Here is a 20,489-nt window from a genome sequence, read left to right as displayed (position 1 = left end):
TAATGGTCATTTAATATTCTTCATCACGCACTACATGTAGAATAATGCATGGTCCAGTCTTAGAATCAAGTTAGCTTTTCCCCTCATGACTTCTAGTTTATATCAACATGTTCCCTAAACATCAGATACCAGATAGGGTTTAGGTACATGTCGCTCCGACCCTTCAGACTCTAGTCTCTGCTCCTAGCACAGAGTTCATAGCCCCCAGCTTCTCCTAGTAACACGTCATTGCCAGTTTTCGCGCACCATTAGGTTAGAGGTCCCGGCTCCTTAGGTAGCCCCCTCCAAAGTTTCCGCCCATTCATGACATATTCTGTTACGTTTGCACCACATGTCTATGTATACGCCCAGTTACACCTACTTTTACTGTTATCTCTCGCGACTGCTACGCGTCACGCCTTCTGCTCCACCCACTGCTACGCCTACTGCAATGTAATGCTATGTGTTTGCGCTATGTATATAAGTCAATGTTTTGTTATTGAATGTTAGCGCGCTCATCCCAGACCCAGCCCCGGCAGCTGCCGGGGCTTATTGTCCTATTCCCATGCAGGTTGTCCTGATCCTGCCCTTATGCTGTAATAAACCTGCAGAAACTCCTACTACCTCGAATCTTGACTCTTATTTTATTGAGCTATCTGTTATGTTATAAGTCTAGTCAAAAATAGGGTATTATTTATTTATTTACCACATAGTCCCGCACTTAGTTTAATTCTTTGCGCGCAGGTAATTTCACATAAATAGAGATTGCAGTACTGGCTTTCTGGTTGTTTAGTTGCATGTGCAGGAAGAGGCACCTTCCTGTACATGAATAACCGTCCCCTGTACACAGACACCCTTGCAATCTTGTGCAAGGGTGCCTGCATTGGCGCTAAGTCGTGAAACTTAGCGCCATCGCAGGGGGGAAACGCCAGGCTGCACCACATTCTTGAGAATAGGGTGCAGCCTCGCATTTACGTAGTGGCGGTGAGAGGCGTTAAGCCAAGGGGCTAACACCTCTCACCGCCACTTCATTGACAATATCCCCAAGGTGTTTGTTCCTAGATGAGGGACATTTGCTCCTGGAGATATAAGACTTATTGTATGTAGGGATACAGATCTTAAACTTTCGAATGAAAAAGTTTGTATCGGATTTGAACGCGTGAATCAATAAATATTAGTGACAGTGCAGATAATCTGTTGCAGGGACACCTTTTGAACCCTATGTGGATCATATGACTGACCATTGTGCCATTAAATAGTGCTGGATTTCCGGCTAGCTGCCAGCCATGGCCGGTCACCAAATGCGATGCAGTGCGCGCAACGAAATTCGTTTTATTTATTTATATGTTTTCTTACCTGTTAAAGTCCGTAATCCATACATTACAACCCCCCATCCTGCCCCTCCCCCTCCCTACGTCACCGCCCTGCAGTTACACCTACCACCAACCGTGGCTGCTAGCTGCTTTGAGAAAGTGACGACTGTCGTTAAACACGTGTGGGCTGTTGTTTGTTCATTTCATAATTTATGTACAGTATTGTTTCTTTCTTAATCAAATTAATACATGTAATGGTCCTCAAAGAATAATGATCAATGTGATTCAAATATTTATTACATGTTGGTGATTATACATAACCAACTTGGCACCTTTGCAACAAGCAAAGCTGGTGTTTTGTAATAATTGGAGCTAGATTGTGCGACCATAGAGGTGCGAGCATTGTGAACAACCCTTGTGCCATAGTGAACACTGGAGCTCCATGCATGTCTAAGTGTGGACACAACTGGGTGAGTTGTGCGCCCTTCTGGCGGATGAACTTTCATTGAAACAGGTACTCTGGCTTTACAATGATGATGCATTAGTTTGCACGTGCTGCTTGAGGGTGTAGTGTGTGGAAGAAATAGTCAGGGCTGAGTGTTGATCTAAGGTTTGAGCAGCCACCGGGTTTCTGAGCAGCTGAGTCTTGGAACCCGCCCAGGGACCTGTTGGCACCTTTCGAAGTTTGTGTTTTTGTGTCTGGGAAGGTAGAAAGTGTGAGTTAAAGTGCCCGAGGCTGTGCGTGGCACCGAGCCCTGTCTCCTAAAAGGGCCCAGCCTTCCTGGCACAGAGAAACATTTATAGCAAGTGCCCGAGGGTTTTGAGTGCGCCCTGTAGGCTTATGTTGAAAAGTACAGAGTTTGCTGTGAGTAGGTGTGACTCACCCTTGTAGTAATCCTTTTTCATATTAGAACAATGGTCCTTAAACAAAACAAAGTGGATAGGATAAATATAGACTAGAATCAGTACTATATTGCAATTGTCCAGCTGGGCATTCAATTTAATGAATCAATGAAGTCAAAAACACAAATAAGATACTATCCCAGCTCTTCAGCCTGGAGCCAACGCCACAACGTGCATCGCCACCTTGCCGTCAGCTAACACATTACTTATCCTAAACGCCAGCAGGTCCTCGCCAGTTATTGTTAAGATCCGTCCATTGTGCGGCTTTTTCAGCTCGTTCCGAGGCACCATGTGCTTCATGTGTTTCCACACGAAAATCCAAGGCACTTTGATAATCCAGGCTTGTAACTTAACTATCCTGATGAAGATCCCACTATTGGTCTAAAAGGATCAAAACGTCTCGACTAATGTAAACAGTTTGCACATTAATCCAATGAGATAAAAGAAGTGCATTTACAGTTTTTTCTAAGCTTGCTTTAATTATTCTTAAATTTCCACAAGCTACTTTTGTCTTGCCTGAAATGTTTTTGTCTAAATGTCAAGTGTTCGTGTAGGATGCAGGACTGAGTCCCACTATATTGATGAGCTATTATTTGTGTTTTTGACTTTATTAATTCATTAAATTGAATGTCCGGTTGGACTCTCGCAATATAGCACTGATTCTAGTCTATATGTATCCTATCCACTTTGTTTTGTTTAAGGACCATTGTTCTAATATAAAACTGTCACCCAAGGTCCTTATCTACCTTTTGGGTTCCCTTGTTCTTTTGAAAATCTTGTAGTAATCCTGGCTTACTACTGGGATTCACTAGTGGCGCGTCACTACCTCAGGAATAAGCTTCTTTCATTGGCCCTGTCATACGCACCTGCACCTGTCCACGTTCCAGAGTACCGTATGTTACCTGTATTTTTATAGCGCGGTATCACACCTGAGTGCCTCCTGGCGCTGAGCAGGTGTGTGTTTAGCTGAACTAAGGCAAAGAGTTCTTTAAAAAGCCAGACCTTCGGCTTCTTGGAAAATTCAAGAGGAGGAGGAGGCTCTCTACATGAGCTGTCGGCGGTGTTGTATAAAAAACAGAAATACACACCAGTATTTATTTATCAGAGCCAATAGGTCTCGCCGTGGCCAACTGGTGAGATGATTGCATTTATTTTCATTTGAAGCATTTGCCATAAAAAAATTAAAAGGGAAAAGAAAGCATATTACCATCTAACCGTGGCAGTCTTGTGCTGGGAAATATTTGTTTACAAATAAAAAATGTAAAATAATAAACATCACAAATACATTTAAGAGTACAGTATGGGTGCTTCCCAGTAGGCAGGTTACTTGGAACAGGCAAAGAAACACTTTAGTTTTAATGCACATCACACCAAACTATGATTTTTATTTGTGCAAATGCAAAGGTCTAGTTAACTTGTAATCAGAAAGCCAGTCAGTCAGTCAAATTTGCTTTATTCGAGATAAAAACTCATAAAAGCATAGTACACTTTAAAAACCGTTTTGATCCACAATAAAAAAGAATGTATTTACAACCTCCAGTGCGTATGTGCTTTTTTCATAATACAAAAAAGAGACAATATTTTCACGAGATAATAAAAGAATAAAAGCGTCTTAAATGCAATAGTATTAAAAAGGGACAATAAAACCAATCAAAAATTCATATAGTAATCAGAAAGCAGTTTAAACATACAAAGGTGACAAAAAAGGATAAGGAATGGAACGAAAAAAGAGCATGGCAAAGAAAAAGGTATGGGACCACCTGTGACCAGGAAGAAGAAATGACGTCACTGACAAAGCAAGAAAGCCAATAACTGAAGTGGGCGGGCCCATGGAACATGGCGTTCCTTGGCCGATGTAAATAACATGCGAACGACAGTTTTGTGCCAATAAGAGTCATTTTGCAACGATGCGCGTGTAAATTTAAGAGTTTATATCCTACCTGCTAGGAAGCACCCTTGCTGTTCTATTGAAATTCTATTCCATTCTTTAATAATTACAATACGGCCACACGTAGGAGTTCGTATGTTTTTTTTTCCTTTTTATTTTTCATTTATTTTTTTCTTCTTTGTATTTTTGTGCATATGCTTGCTAAAAAAAGTATTGTTTTTTTAAGTAACACTGCCTCCGCTGGCCAAGGTTAGCCCTATTGATTATGCCAATAGTGCTCTTTTATTTATAAAGATTCAGGCCACAGCTGAAAGTGATACAATACATTTTGGGTCGATTTGAAGTGACTCGAGCTGATTTTGCAGACAGTGCACGCTGATTCACAAATATGTACCGTGAGTTAGATATTTCAGAAAGTGGAGGAGGGCCCCGACACCAACGGCTGCTTCACTACATAGTAATTAAAACAATTTAAATCAAGCGGAAATATGGATTGAAGAATACAAGGTGTAAAAATGTGCATGTTTAATTCCTACCACTTGCCATAATATGAATTCGGGTTAAAATATTACATATTTTACCTTTTCTTCAACACGTATAAATGTTCTCTCCTCTTTCTAAGGTGTGTTTTTAATCCTTAGGTAAGGCGGTTGTAGGACCGCCAAGCAAGTGGATATTAATTTGTTGGCACAGATGCCCACGCACGCGCACAAGTCATTCATAAAAGCAGCAGCGCAGCCGCCGTCTCCCAAGCTGAGCTCCCGGTCGGGTTTTGGGGGGAAGTCACAAACAATGATGTTTACAGGGTTTTGGGGTTCGCATCGCTGGAGCTGTGTTCCGGTAAATTGATTGTACTTTGTGTTAAGGATTTTCGGGGCCCTGAGCAACACGTCTGGGACCCCTGTTGGAAACAATTTTGAATTGTATTACACATTGTGTACTAATTAAAGCTAGTATTGTGCAGAAAAATATAAAAGTATGAAGGGAATGGGGAGTAACCGAGGAAATAACATAACCTGTATGTGTCAAGCCCCTGTTGGGTGTCTCGTGGCACTGAATAGGAGATGTTTATTATTACCCAACGGCACTCGTGTTATCGACCTCAGAAGGATTAAAGGCTGAGTGGAACCCCCGGGGTGTGAACCTTGCGACATGAGGTCGAGCACAGGCCCCCCTACAATAGACACATTGTCCACTAAGCCACCTGACCCGAAAAACGGCTAAAAATGGTTCCCAACCATGACAAGTCAGGGGTAGACGATAGGGTGTGACCCCATGTATATATAGCGAGTGCGCCACATCTGAAGAACGCCACCCTGACATGGGGAGGGGGGGGGGGCGTTGGTGTCTTTGACTAGCCGGTTACGTAGATGTAAAGTTGGCTACCATGGAATATACATATGTAAAACCCTTGCTATGATGTCATGTCTGACTCGTGCACACAGTTGACATTGGGTGGCAATACTATTGTGTACACCAGTCATTAAAGCTTATTCAAGATAACTTTTTTTTTTAAAAAACAAAGCATGTACAACTCACCCGATTGTCAGACAGTCCATGTTTTTGGTTGATACAATAAAAGAACGGAATATATGGATCAGATAAGTAATCCATACACGACAATTTGATATATGTTTCTGTCTGATATATATATTTATATATAAATTAATTTATTATACAGTTAATTAAAACCGTAACATACAAACGTCATATTGATACTTTATAAAATATTAAAATATAAGGATTAATAAACGGTATGTACACATTTGTAAATCTGGGAATACAAATAAATGTAAAGTCCAAAGAGCAACATTTCAAGTTAATTGAATATATCACAATTTTCCGTTTGATCCAGAAAAAGGTGTATAGTATAAAAGACAATAGTAAAGAATATATATATATATTTATATATGCAGCTCCAAAAAAAACCTCTCCCAGCCGGGAAAGAAGAACGGCACATCTTTCCCGGCTGGCCCACCCAGGAGTGCCCCGTTGCTGGTAAAGGTGCAAAAGGAGCGATCATATATATATATATATATATATGGATCCAATCCCGATTCATCTGTTCCAAAGCAAACAGGCACCGACTCCGTGGGTTTCTTGATCAAAGGTAATTTATTGCAAGAAAACGACCAGACGAGTTTCGGCGGACACGTCCGCCTTGTTCACTACATCTATATATATATATATATATATATGTAAATTCCTTGGATTCCCTCGCCTCCTCCGTTCTTCAGCGAAAGTCACAGCACCACAGCAGGGTAAGTTTCGAAATTTCGTTTATTTAAACACCATTGTGCAAAAGTGAGGACAGCCTACGCGTTTCGGCTACCATTAGCCTTCTACTGGACCATAGAGTCCCCAACGTCTAGACATATATATATGTAAATATATGTATGTGTATATAAACTCAATAAACAAAGGTGAAACAAAGGTTGTTAAACTCGCAGAATCTTACGCACACAACATCCGCTGATCTATGCCCTGCCGGGCCCCCAAAAATCCCTAAGATTACATTGGAGAGGGGGAGAGGTTGAGAGGGAGAGAAAAAGAAAGAAAGAAAAATAAGAGGTGACGAAGAAAGAGAGCGGGGACTGGAGAGAGACAGAGAGCGACCACCTTCCCAGGGGGTCCTTTAAAGCCAGGGGGCTGGGTCATGCCCAGCTTTGTAAAAAGTTTCTGACTTTATAACATTTCTGTCATTCAGTTTTAGCAACAGACGCGAAGGATGCATTGCTCGCAGCGGGAAACACGGGGGTGACGAGGCTCCCTGCGGCGCGGGGGGGGGGGGGGCATCCAGCCCTCCTCCCACTCCCCCAGAAGTTTGGGGGACCAAATTAAAGCAAATAACAGTAATTATCTGAGCGATATGGGGGCTCTTCACATAACTTGGGGGCAATCAGTGTACGTGACGTCACAGGCAGCAACCTGGGGGGGGTCGAACCGGGAGTGCTTGTGAGCTGCAGTGGTGAACAGCGCTTCACACCTCCTTTCACCAGGAGCCGTGTGAGCCCCGCTGCTCACCCACGAGATCCGAAGCGGTCTGTGCCCAGGGGCAGCTGTGCCATCTCCAGCCTCCCCCAAAGGGGCTCCCAAGAGTGGGGGAGACCACCCAGCCTTCCGCTGGATAAAATAAGTGTCACCAGCGGCACTCCTTTCATCGAAGCTTGCGACGGGAGCTCTGACCTCCACAGCAGTCCTTAAAGTGGCAATTTATGCACCAGGTGGGGATGGCTGCACGTTTTGTTTCGCATCATTTTCGGTAACACAGCGCCTGGATACTCACGGGTGATGAGTAGCGCTTTACAAATCCGTCGTTTTATTGATTGAACAGGGCTTCATGTTACTCCAGTTATCGGTACTTATTGTCGTCCTCGGAAGGATGAACGGCGGATTCCGCTGCCAGTATTACACCTCTGACTCTTTTGGCCACAGAAGGTGTCGTTAAAACCATGGACCATCCTAAAGGGATGCGAATGCCTCACGAAAACATCCCTGCACATACACATGGCGGGATCAAGAGTATTATATAGGATTAACCCCTCAGGGGCGGCTGGTACTTACAGGTGAGTGCAGCACGCATGGCGGCGGGCGCGGGTCCGAGGCTCAGCTCCAGTGCTTGGAGTGGGCTCGGCAGGTCGTACAGGCACCAGGGAGGGGGAGGGGGCCCCTCTTCTCATTGGCTGACATCACAGCTGTCTGTAAGGGCGGAGCACCGTTACCTGTGCCCAGGGACCTGCCCAGGGAGGGAGGGGCACCGCCTCCAGGCGGGGAGTCCGTCCAGCTGGTGTGAGGACACGGTGCGTCTGCGCTTTCGGTGCACTTGCCCCTCCACTGATACACACGGGGAGGGAGGGGGGACGCTGGGTCTCAGACCACGTGATTAAAAGTCGACTTACAAGTCGGGCTCTGTAGTCGTAAACTTTATTGCGGAAAAATAATCCTGTCTGATGCAATCCCTGCTGCATTTCACGTGTTATCTTATCTTGCATTTCCTAAGAATATTTACTTTTTTCAAGCTGTTTTTTTCTGCATTTCTTTCACGCAGAGTTGACTCTCGTAAATGCTCTGAACTCAGTCACCGGGTGAGTTTCCGTTGTGGGTGGTGAGGGGGGCACGAATGCGAGACCTCTGGGGTTGAGGAGGAAGGCAGTGTGAGTTTCTCGTTGTGCCTTGTCATCAGGACCTAATTTGAGCCGGTGTTTAAAGTGAGGTTCCCCAGGCGCTCAGATTTGGGGACCTGTTCTCTTATTTTTCCCTTATCAGACTATGACGTAGAACAAGAGACAGAAAACGCAAAAGGGTGAAAGAAGGGGGAAGCGAAAGACTAAAAATAGTAACAGAAAATCACAGGGACGAGAAAGAGCTCGAGTGGGTGAAATAAAAGGGAAGGGAGTGAAAATGTTTCTAGTCCGAAAATGCGATGCTGCGAATTAAACATTACTAAGGTTTTTGGCGCCTTGATTGTCCTCATTCTACCATTCACCACTTTCCTCTGAAGCCTCTCTCTTAGGCAGGGGCCAACACCCATTGGGCTGAACAGGAGGTGAGAAAACAGCAGTAGGGACAAAAGCGGCTGTTCTCAGACCCTGCCCCCCCCCCCCCAACCCCATATAAACAACACAACGGGGGCACCCTGCCAGGAAGTTCTTTAGTCATTGTAAATTTATCACATATGTTTATATTTTTGCTTCTACATCCTGAGCTTGCTGCGTTTGATATTGTGTTCCTTTTGCCTGCGGTGTTTTGATTCTATGGCCTGCTATTGTTCGCCAGGAAGTGCTTTAGTCATTGTAAAATTTGTCATATTTATTCTTACTTTTGCTTGTACACTCTGTTCATGCTATTTTTGTTTGTTCTATTCCTGCAACAGTTCTCTCATGTAACGTAACTGGTTCTATTGTACAGTGCTCTGACACCTTCGGGTAAAGTCCGCACGTTATAAAAATGCATAAAATAAAATAAAAATAAAATCACAGGGCAATCTAGACTGAGGCAGTGATATGCCGCAAAGATTTTCCATTAGGATGAAAACCTGCAGGAAACTAGAATTATGCATGACTTTCGCAACATAAATGCTTGCATTCGTTTATTCTGTGTTGTTAGTGGCGCGAAATTCATTCTAAAGTGCAGTGCAATGTAAGTAATATATATAGCATCCTGACAAACGAAATGTTGAGTGCTATCTAAATGCAAAGGCAAAACATGACAACACATGTATTTTGAAGTAGGAGCTTTTTGTATACAGGTGTGCGAGCCAGCAAATTAACAGGGAGAGCTGATCTGAGCCGAATCAAGGGTTTGATTTGGGTCTAAGAGCACGTGCACCGCACGAGCCAAGCATAGAACATGTTTGACATTAAAATTGTGCAACAAAACATCACGCAAAGTATATGATAAAGTCGTCCAAAATTAACAATAGTGCAATTCTTTAAAATGCAGATGATATCACTGCAGTGAGGAGTATTTATTCCAGTGATAGTTTTTATCATGAACTAAAAAAACATTCATGCCCCCTCCACCCTGAGGGCGATGCTATTAGTGAACTAACCCCCAGATGCATCAAGCATCCGTTTTGCGATTCCTTATTAGCGAAAAATAAGGAATCGCTAATAAGGAATAGCAAAATGGTATGCAAGAAGAAATCACTTTAAAAATAGCGATTTCTTAAAATTCCTTAATTGCGATTCGCCATTTAGGCCCATAGGAATGAATGGGAAGAATTTTCAATTTGCGAATCACAATCAACGAATCGCAAATTGCGATTGCGATATCAAGGGTGCAGGGGTGTCCAAAGGACACCCTGTTGCACCCCTGAAATTGATCTGTGCACTAATGTTGCGCACACACATGCCCTTAGGGCATGTGTGTGTGCAACATGAAACTTTGAAAAATGCACTTTAGTGCAATTTCAAAGTTTTTGCAAATTACCATGAAGTTGTACTTCATGGTAATTTGCTTGCCCTATTAGCGAAATCGCTATTTTTTAAACTTTAATGCATTGCATTTAAGGAATCTCAATTTGAGATTCCTTAAATGCAAGTAATCGCAATTTAGCGAATTCTCAATTTGTGATTTTTGCATTTGGGATGATGCATCCCAAATGCAAAATACCAGTCGCAAAGGGGCAGATTCTTTGCGAGCGGTTTTTAGCTTCATGCATCTGGGCCTAAGAGGCAAGACCGTTGTCATTTGCATCCTAAATGTGGCCTAGTTTCTTGGTACAGCTGTAGGAACTTTATAGTCTTTGCAATCAAATGCAAGATGTTTTTGTACCGTTCACATCCGAGCTCACATATTTCAAGGTGCTGTCATGTGTAATAATGAAATTAAAGGAGGTGTGTGGTGAAATTTAATATTGCCTGGGATCACACCATTTGATCAAGCGGGGAAGCCGGGATAGGTCTTTATTTCAGCTTTCCCATTGTGAATTTCGGCCACAGATGGCTATTACTTTCTCCTGTTTCACATCACAGGGTAATGCTTTGTTTTTAATTCTTGCTGCATGAGGTGAGAGTGTGGGTGGCGGAGAGAAGTCTCATGCGAGCTTGGCGTGTTTTTGGTGTAAGGGTCCAAGACAGAGGTCTTCAAACTCTTTTAGGTTGAGCCCCCACAGCTGAATTTTTTTAGATGTTGGGCCCCCCCACCACCTGACAGAAATTTCTGGAATCTGGTACATTACATGATCGACTGCCACGCGCATATTACGGGCCATATCCGGCAAATAATGTTCAACGCAATAAGAGTGTTTAGTAAACTTCAAGTTTGTGAGTGGGTGTGGTGAAATGACAGAGGCGTATTACACAGCTCAAAACATAATTTTCCAAGATAAAATGCGCGCAAATTCTTTTTACTAGGATGCTTTGTTTTTCACAGGACATAGATTTGTAATAACACCAGCAACATGAATGTAACGGGTGTGCCGGTGTTTAGTCACATTTAGACTCTCAATCTGTGGGTGGATTTTGCTACTGCCATCCTCAGGTTGTGCTCCACATCCAGTCTTGAACGGTACTTAGTCTTTATTACCACAAGTGCTGAGAATCCAATCTCACAAACTCCTTATTAAATAAATAAATACATTGTAAGATGTACAGCACCATGCATAAGTGAACTAAAGGGAGGATTGCTGTGATGAACCCACTATAGGGAACACATTATGGGTGTTTCATTAAGTGGAACTTAAAATATGGAACCTGACTTTGCTTATGGGGGCTTTGCATTCAAGTAGCAGTTGGATGTCACGCAAAATGTCATCTGCATGATGTATAGATCCCACACATGAGCACACATAGAATACTGAATAGTAACACATAGGCAAGGGAGTAACCAGACCATTTAAATACCTCCCACTCTGAACTACAGCTCTTATGGCACCAAGAAAGCAAAGTAAGTCATCACAACCCTCCCCATTTATCATGTACATTTTGTCATCTATTAAATCTTTCACCATTCATTCTGTCCTTCCATCTGTGTCCCATCCATATCCAAACCTTTTCAACCGTTTGCAAACCTATCCATCATCTATCCTTCCATCATTTCACTCATCCATCCCTCCAACCACCCTTTCACTCATCCATCCATCATTCATCCATCCTTTCACCCAATCCATCCTTTCGCTCATCCATCCACTCTTCCACCCATCCATCCATCCAACCACTTACCCTTTCACCCATCCAGCCATCCTTTCACTTACTCATCCATCCACCCAGTCACTCATCCGTCCACCCATTCAACCTTTCACTCATCCATCCATCCTTTCTTCCTGCTCTCCACCCTCCCTTTCACTCATGTATGCATTCTTTGACTCATCCATCTTTATGTTCTTCTTTTCACTCATCCATGCACACATTTGCCCATCCATTCTGCCAATCGTTCATCCATGTTTTCACTCATCCATCTATCCATCCTTCCTTTCTCTCTCCATTCCCCTTTCACTTAGCCACCCATTCTTCTATCCACCCTTCACCCATCCACCCACTCATCCATTTACTCATCCACTCATGAATCCATCCATTGACCACTCATCCACCCTTTCACTCTTCTATCCATCCTTTTGTCCATCTACCCTCCTCACTCACTCATCCATCCTTACATCCACCCTTTCACTCATCCATCAATCTATTCATTCATTCACCCTTTCACTTATCAATACATCAATCCATCCATCATTTCTCCATCCACCATTTCTCTCATCCATCCACCCATTGACTCGTCCATCATCCACCCTTTCATTGATCCATCCACCATTTTACTGATCCATCCACCCTTTTACCCATCCATCTACCCTTCCACCCATACATACATCTATTTACTCTCATCCATAATTCCACTCATGCATCCATCCATCCATCCTTTCACTCATTATCCATCCACCCTTTCACTCATCTATCCATCCTTTCACTCATCCATCCACCCTTTTACCCATACATCCATCATTTCACCCATACATCCACCATTCCACCCACCATTCTACCCATACATCCACCATTCCACCCATACATCTATTTATTACCCTTTCTCTCATCCATCCTTCTACTCATTCACTCATCTATCCATCTTTTCCCTCATCCTTCCATTCACCCCTTCTCTCATCCATTCATACTTTCACTAATCCATCCAGCTATTCACCCATTCCTTCACTTATTCACTCACCCCCCTTTTCACATTAATTTTGAGCTAAACCTTTGTCTGTAGAGTTTCAGACAGAAGAGGCCTATCAAGAACTTAGCCCCTGCTGTATTTTCTAAAGCAAGGGTTCACTATGCCCCTGTACATAAGCATCTGATAACTTGGAAGTAATGAGTCATGCATGATGCACAGTGTCAGGACCTCAGCTGACTGTGAGATGGTGTTGTTGCCAGGGCTTTAAGTGGGATGAAAAAACTGGGGGTCTCTCCAAGGGGCCTGTCTGATGTAATTAAGGGCGTGTCTTAAAACACTGAAGCTAAAAATATGTACTGAGCATAATGTGCAGCGACTGGTAATTTGCAGTTTCTATCATTGCATCCAGTAACATTAGACCTACAACAATCCATGAAAATAGGCTTTGTCAATGGATGTTAGTTGCATAAAATGAAAAAGCAGCAACTATGGCTTCCTTGTATAACACATTTTGTCTGCAAAATGTCTGTAATACACATTAAATATGAATGATAAAAAAACGCTATTTACAACCTTGTGTTTAAAAATTACTCAAGGTCATGAGGGCAAGACTCTAGAACAGAGCTGGCTCTTTCACGGAGTTGGAAATGATGTGGGTGGGTCTGCACACCTTAAGTGAATCTATGTAATCTCAATATGTGAAGTATTGTGATGAATTTGTGTGCGTGCGGTGCATAGGGAGAGGGTACCACCCCCCCTGGGTACTATGTCTGAAATGAGTCCTCGGAAACCGGGGACTATGCAGCGCACAGCTCTAAGGTAATTATACCTCAATCAATTTTAACTATAATTTTCAAAAATATCTTTTTTTATTTGTTTAAACATAAATTGTTCCGGTGTTTTAACTCTCCAACATAATATTAGAAATGCTTCAGTAATTCATGACTACCATGAAAATCGTACATGCATCAACCAAACTGTTGTACATATATGTTAAATCAATAGCAATTTATGAAACAATAAAACAAAATTCACAAAATAACCCAATGCATTTCGGGTCCCTCCTGACCCTTCCTCAGGGGTATGGTTGAATTTTCTATGTACAAGAGTTCAAAGTTCAAAATCCTCAGGGATGATTCAGGTAACGTATCTACAACAAGATATGTGTAATATTCAAATTCATGAAAATATGCAATGTATACTTGTATCTCAAAACAAATAATGGCAACTCATGAAAATCATGCTCAAAGTATCCTCAGGGTATCCTTTGCATTCTCCCCTGTATACCTTTTATATCCCAACAAAAAGCAGCAACTATGGCTTCCTTGTATAACACATTTTGTCTGCAAAATGTCTGTAATACACATTAAATATGAATGATAAAAAAAACGCTATTTACAACCTTGTGTTTAAAAATTACTCAAGGTCATGAGGGCAAGACTCTAGAACAGAGCTGGCTCTTTCACGGAGTTGACAGCTTCAGCTGCAGTGGGAGGCAAGGGGTCTCCTCTGCTAAAACCGAAAGCGTGTCTGTTTGTTTGCTTTCGTTTTTAGCAGAGGAGACTCCTTGCCTCCCACTGCAGCTGAAGCTGTCAACTCCGTGAATTAACCCCCTCCTGGCGAGAATTACCCAGACAAAAGAACGGGCACGGAGTGCCCCATCGATTTCGCCTCGCACCGCCCTCCAGCCATACCAGAGTTCTCCAAACGAAGGTAAGTTTGGAGAGGAGTGCGCGCCCCCCCTGGGATGGTGTCGCTCCCCCCGAGGGGGGCGCGCCCCACAGATTGAAGAGATCTGCTCTAAGAGGACCTTAAAGAAGGCTAGAGCGAGGCACCTGGCTCGAGCCTGGCTTGAACCTTCAGTCTCTCAACCAGCTCTACTCCTACAGAGACCCAAGCCCACCAGACATGGATTTGAATTTGATTTCCAACAAGGGCATCTTACCCCTTAATCCTTTTGGGCTTGATGAGATGAAAAACGCCTCAGAACATTTACAATCCTGCAAAACTATAAAATATTATGTAATCTGTGTAATGTAGAACACACATGGTATATTTAAATTAAACAAATATCAAGAATTGCTAGGGTTATAAAGTGTTGCATATTATAGCCTCCACAAAAAAAGTCTCGAAATTACAGACGGACAGCAGTTATGTTGCTTATTAAAATCACAGCACCTGACAGGTACCTGAATTATGGCAAGTGCTATGGAGTAATGGTAGTCAATTAGAATTTGTTACTGCTTCAACAACCCCATCATTAATGCATTTCAAGATCTTTAGAGATATTTCTCAAGTGTTGTAGTGCACACCCTTCCATCATGCTTGAAGCTTTGAGTAATGTGAACTTAAGTGGTTTGGCCCAGTTATTTTAGAAAAGAATGTTAACTTCTGCTACAGCCCATATTGGAATCGCAAGCCCCACAACCACAACATTTCTCGCAGGTAACATTTCAACGGGCTTACTCTGCCAACAATTTACATGGGGAAAACTCTACTGGGGGATACGTGCCTTGTAAACACCAGGGCATGCAGGCTTTGGAGCAGAGAGGACTGAAATATGTTTCTTATGTCCCTTTTTCCTCCAAAAATCCTAATTGATGCTTTTTTATCACACCAGCTAACTTCAAGATCTCCTTGGTGTCTAATTCAGCCTATGCAATAGATATCACACTCTCGGGCATTTATAATTTGGGTCTCATTAAAAGGACGTAGGACGCAGTGCAAAATTGTGCAGTCCCAATAAACATCATTTTCAATGTTTGTTTGGGAAACAATATATGCATGCAATATTGTTTTTCCTGAATGACCACAGCTTTTTCATGCTGTGCCCACTTCATACTTGCTCAGTTGCCTCATACATTTGTGACTCTGTGCCAGTATTTCCAAAAAGCATATTTTACTCTGTATGGAGACTCCATAATTTAAGGGTCAGATGTACAACCGTTTTTAGTGGTCACAAATGGAGAATCGGGCAGTTTGCATCAACTAAAATGGCTTCTGGTATGTATTAACTCTATTTTGCAAGTTGGCAACCTATCACGACTCGCAAAATAGTGTTTGTGAGTTGCTACGAGAAAGGGGTGTGCCAAGGGCGTCCCTTGCTAATAGCGAGTTGCAAGGGCATATATGAATTTGTTCCTGACCAGAATGCAGTTGCAAAACATTCATACTTTACCCACTTCTTAAATGAGGGGGAAACCCATTCTCAATTGAGCAGAGGTCCCCAAGGGGCCCATGTGGGCACCAACATTTTTTAAGAGTAGTGTAGTTCCTATCTTCCCAATAGGCTCTGCGCATTGGAATAATACCTACAGCAGTAAAGGCCTAGGCCAGACGTTAACTAGGTCTACTACTGTCTACTACTAGACTTAAGTTTTGGGTTTGCCAGCGTAGCTCAGAGTTCGCTAGAAACTTTCTCGAATGTTCAGGAAAGAATTAACTTCCCTGATTAGACAAGAAGGGATTTAGTTTCTGACAACCATAGAACATGACAACTTTGCTCTCCCCTAATCAAGAGTGTATCTCCAGAGTCGTGTGAGCACAAGGCAATTATTTTACTCAGTCAGTACGTGCATTCTTAGTCTCATCAGATTGTAGAGAAAAGGAAGAGATGGGTGTGTTCAATAAAAAGGTGTTATTTATTGATCAGTCTCTTTTCTCGTACAAGAGAAATGGATCGATATTATTGCAATACTTATAGTTAAGTAAAGTGCATACATTAAAAGCAATAGTATAAAATAATACTGTAAAAACATTGATATGGTTTCTGAGCCATATGATGTTTAAAATGATTAAAATATATTTACATACACATATACATTTGACTAACGTACTCAACTGGTGTTTCTAAATACGCCTACCCCGTGTACCTGACCTAAGTCTAATGCGTGGGCGGGAATAGAAAGTTACAGTTTAAGTTAAGTTTGTTTTTGCCAAGTGAATAACTAAAGAATTCTCTGTGAGGGGTTATTCAGTTCTGTACCTGGAAGTTAGGATGAATGAGGAATGGTATCTCTTTCTCTGCTCTCGATATTCCAGGCTGCCTGCGAGGGCTGCCCGAAAGCGCCGGTGCTGGGTCTCTCGGCAGGAGATAGCAGCGCGTCTCTCAGCGCGTCAGGAAGGCGGGGCTGCTGCCAGCGGGGTCTGCTCTGCTTCTGGGCTTCGGCAAGTATGGCTGCTCCGTCTCGTCACCACGCGTGTGTTTGCATAGGGCAAGATCGGCAATATTTATACCTTTAAGATGCCGAGATTGACGTAAGGATGGACATAGATACGTCAATAAAGATGTCATACGACTTGCTCGTTAGCACATTCTTTTACTGAAGTTCTCTGTGAAATCAAAACAATGGCCGCACGGATTTTCCAGGTTGTCATAGGTTTGATTTGTTATGAGAACGTCGTATGCCTTATCAGGGGCTGGAGGAATGTCGCTTGTCTAATTAGATCTCAAGCGTTATGACCTAATCAGATAACACGTTCCTGTGCCGTAGTGTGACTGCGTCAGATAACGGTATCTGCATCATGGGGGCTTTTCTTGCCTCATGGGCTGACTGTTAGTTAACTTGATAGTTAGTTTAACTAGAATAGGGTCAGGAATAGGGGGATCGATTCAGAACCTATAGGAATACATGACACCCACTCCACGCTAACTATGGTCATATTTACTAATCTATGCATAGTATAACATAGTACAACATACTATAGAGTATAGTGTATACCTCACCACCCCAAAATACATAAATGCATTTTGAAATTTTCAAATATACTGAAAAATTGCAGTCATATATATTGTATGCACTTAAGCTATGAATTAAACGCTAAAGTAAACACGCATTTGTATACATTATTGCTTATTTGGTATATGAGAAATACACATGAAATGGCTCTTAATATGGCTATACAGAAAGAAAGTTCGAGACCATTTCATCACATAATGAAATATTTGTGAACATACCAGCGGGCAACTAAAGTTTATAAAGTATCTAAAAATAGAAATCTTAGTTCTCTAGGAATAGTTTCTTACTTTAAGCAGAAGATAAGTGTCCCGAAAATTTTGTAAAAAATAATTTGGGGCTGCTAAAAAATTGCTGTCCGTGAACTGGTGGGAAAAATTGTTCATGTGACTTTATTTTTAAAGTTGAAGGCCGAATTCAGGGAACGCCGTGTGCGAGCTTGCTCAAAAGTCTCTATTTCTGGTCTGGAGAGAACATCATATCATTAAGGCTTTCGAAAAAACTGTCAACAGCTTCATGGGAAAGTTCCACTAAGTCGGAAATAGGTGTAACCATGCATTCGTGCGCATGATTGTCTCCATTGACATTCTGATTCGCATTGCTGACAGAAGGTCGTACCTGATCGATGCTGCTTTCATCTTGAACTTCACTACTCTTCAATCGTAGTGGTGAAGATTCCACGAATGCCGTCATCAGGATTGGCAGCCTTTGAGGGCAGCACAAAGCGTGAACCTTGGTAGGAACCAACAATGTATCTGCATCCACTGGCGCATCCGATTGTAGCGTCAGACAGGTGTCTAACACGCATTCTTCTCCGCATAGCAGACACCTTAATACAGGTAAAACACACCTTTGCCACATTGGTCGAAATGATAGAAACCAAGTCATGTTCAGGTCTCTAAGCCGGGAGAGTCCCAGGATTTTTGATATCCGGTTCCGGTATCCAATGGCTAGGATTGTATCTTCCATTGTCGCGAGAGTTTGATCTGTGACATGGGTTGCCATAACGAAAAATAAGGACTAAGAATAGGATTCCTGCAATTAGTCCCAGGATCAGGGGAAGTCCGCCAAAAATCGAATGGACGAAATCTGGAAAAATACCCAGTATGGCTTTGAATGGTGTTAATGCCATCGAAAATACTGTCTTAAATACCTTTGAGACCCCAGTGGTATCAGAAATATTTAAGATTTCGCTCAGGATTTCTGCGAAATGCACGGGTGAATTAGTTGATAATAATGTATGTATCTCTGCAGTCGTCCTTGCGACTTGTAGATCATACGTTTCTTTTGATGACGTGAGCCTTGTAGGCGTCTGAAGAAGCACTGTTTTCATTCTGCTTAAAGTATCTATTCGAATAGAAGTAATTTTCAAATTGGGCCATGCCCTTGCCTCCCTGTCTGGAAAGGAGCTGGGGAACAAAGAACGTCCACAGCACTTGACCTTCGCAGTCGTAGTGACTAGATAAGGAGTCCCGGGCGAAAGACTACAACATCTGCGGTCTACAATAAGAATGTAACTCCCATTATAGAGTCTTTGAAAGAATGGTTCTATTTCAGTTGCAGGTGCGCCTTGCTGGTGACATGAAAGGTTGTATGAATTCCCTTCACAGGCTCCATGCAAACTAATTCCGTTACACAGAAGCGTGCCGCTTAGTGACATAGCACAATTGTTGCCACTAAGAAACACTTTCTGTCCTTTATTACTGACACATGCATGTGAATAGGGCAGGTTCCAAGTTGTTTTAAGGTACCCCTTCCCCAATTTCTCGTACATGCCAGCCTGTATATATTTTTGGCAGTATTGAAACCTGAAGGTTGAGATTGGAATATTTATGATTCCGTGGATTATCCATTCACTGACAGGTCGTTCTGACATTGTCATTGGTAATCTTTCTAGTTTTTCAATGCTCAAGATTGTATAATCAGCACCCTTTTGCGCCATACCGATTTGTCTATCAGTAAGGTTAAAGATTTGGAATAGTGACGTTGTGTTGATTAAACGCCAAGGCACATAGCCTGAACGCAGATTTTGTAACGTCCAGCCAAGCTGTACAATAGAACGCAATTGTGACTGACCATGTTGTAATAACAGTAAGTCTTGCGATAATATATCGATTGCTGAAGACACAATGCTGTCCAATGAAAAAATTCTGGAGGACAGAGTCATTAACCCATTGTCCACTACAGAAAGTGATTTTTCCAAATTAATACGGTCAATTTCCCGTATTCTCTCTGCTGTTTCAATTTGATTAACCTTCCAGGCCTCATTGTATGCTGCATATACAGAGGCTGCTATGAAACGCTTTTGACGCTGTTTGCGTGGTCCCATTATGAAATCACGCAAGTCAGCACCATCAGTAAGTAAAGTTAGGTGTTGCTTAATTTCAGGCAGTGTGGAAGTTTGTAGCCACTGAAGGCATAATTTGCCCACACTGTAGGTTGTTATTATCCCTGGGCGATGTCTTTGGGGATATCTAGGGTCTGGCCTGGTCATTTTGAACCCCTGTGTTTTATTCAGGAATCTGTCTTGACAGTTATTTGTATCTGTGGGCCAGATCAACCATTGTTTCCAATCAGGATGTGTTCTATTTTGGTTTAATATATGGTTTACGTCTATCTCTGCATCTGTATCAGAGCTATTGCTAAACATTATTGGCTTTGGAATAGACGGTTTATTTAAATCTTTGATTTTGGCTAAGCCAAGACAGGTGGTTTGTTGAACAGTGTCATTTAAAAATATCATTTGTTCTGGGATCATGCAAGCTCTAAACAAAGCTTCTAAACCCTGTACTTGCCATTCTTTTGTACCCCAAACACTTTTCAAATCAACATTTTTGTCCCAATAATCAAATCCAAAAGTATTCATTTCTTCGAAGAATGAATCTGAATATATCAATTTTGTGTTGGTTATCATGGTTTTCATCCCTGTCTTGTTCGACAATTTAAAATAAAATGTTTCAGCATTACTTGTGTTAAAACCTGAAAAATATGAATATTTGTCGTAAACGGTTCTTGAGCTCCCTTTTGGAGGTGTTGCACAATGTTCCCATTGATTATAATTTAAAA

At 42.2% G+C, this 20,489-nt stretch overlaps 1 protein-coding gene across 4 annotated transcripts in view; it reads right to left on the bottom strand.

Moving 5' to 3' along the window:
• The window catches only part of LOC144756375 (histo-blood group ABO system transferase-like), a 649,857-nt gene extending 641,964 nt beyond the window's left edge, over positions 1–7,893 (bottom strand). The window contains exon 1 of one of the 4 annotated variants that reach the window (XM_078646147.1): positions 7,648–7,893. In XM_078646147.1, the coding sequence (XP_078502273.1) occupies positions 7,648–7,666 (19 nt within the window). In that variant the 5' untranslated portion in view covers positions 7,667–7,893. The remainder of the gene's footprint in view (positions 1–7,647) is intronic. The other 3 variants (XM_078646148.1, XM_078646149.1, XM_078646146.1) reach the window with 3 other exon arrangements.
• Positions 7,894–20,489: the final 12,596 nt, after the last annotated feature.

This window comes from Lissotriton helveticus, chromosome 5_1, assembly GCF_964261635.1.
Source record: "Lissotriton helveticus chromosome 5_1, aLisHel1.1, whole genome shotgun sequence".
In the NCBI taxonomy this organism is placed as follows: domain Eukaryota; kingdom Metazoa; phylum Chordata; class Amphibia; order Caudata; family Salamandridae; genus Lissotriton; species Lissotriton helveticus.
The sequence above is the reverse complement of the archived record's forward strand: the minus strand, read 5'-3'. Positions and strand labels throughout refer to the sequence as shown.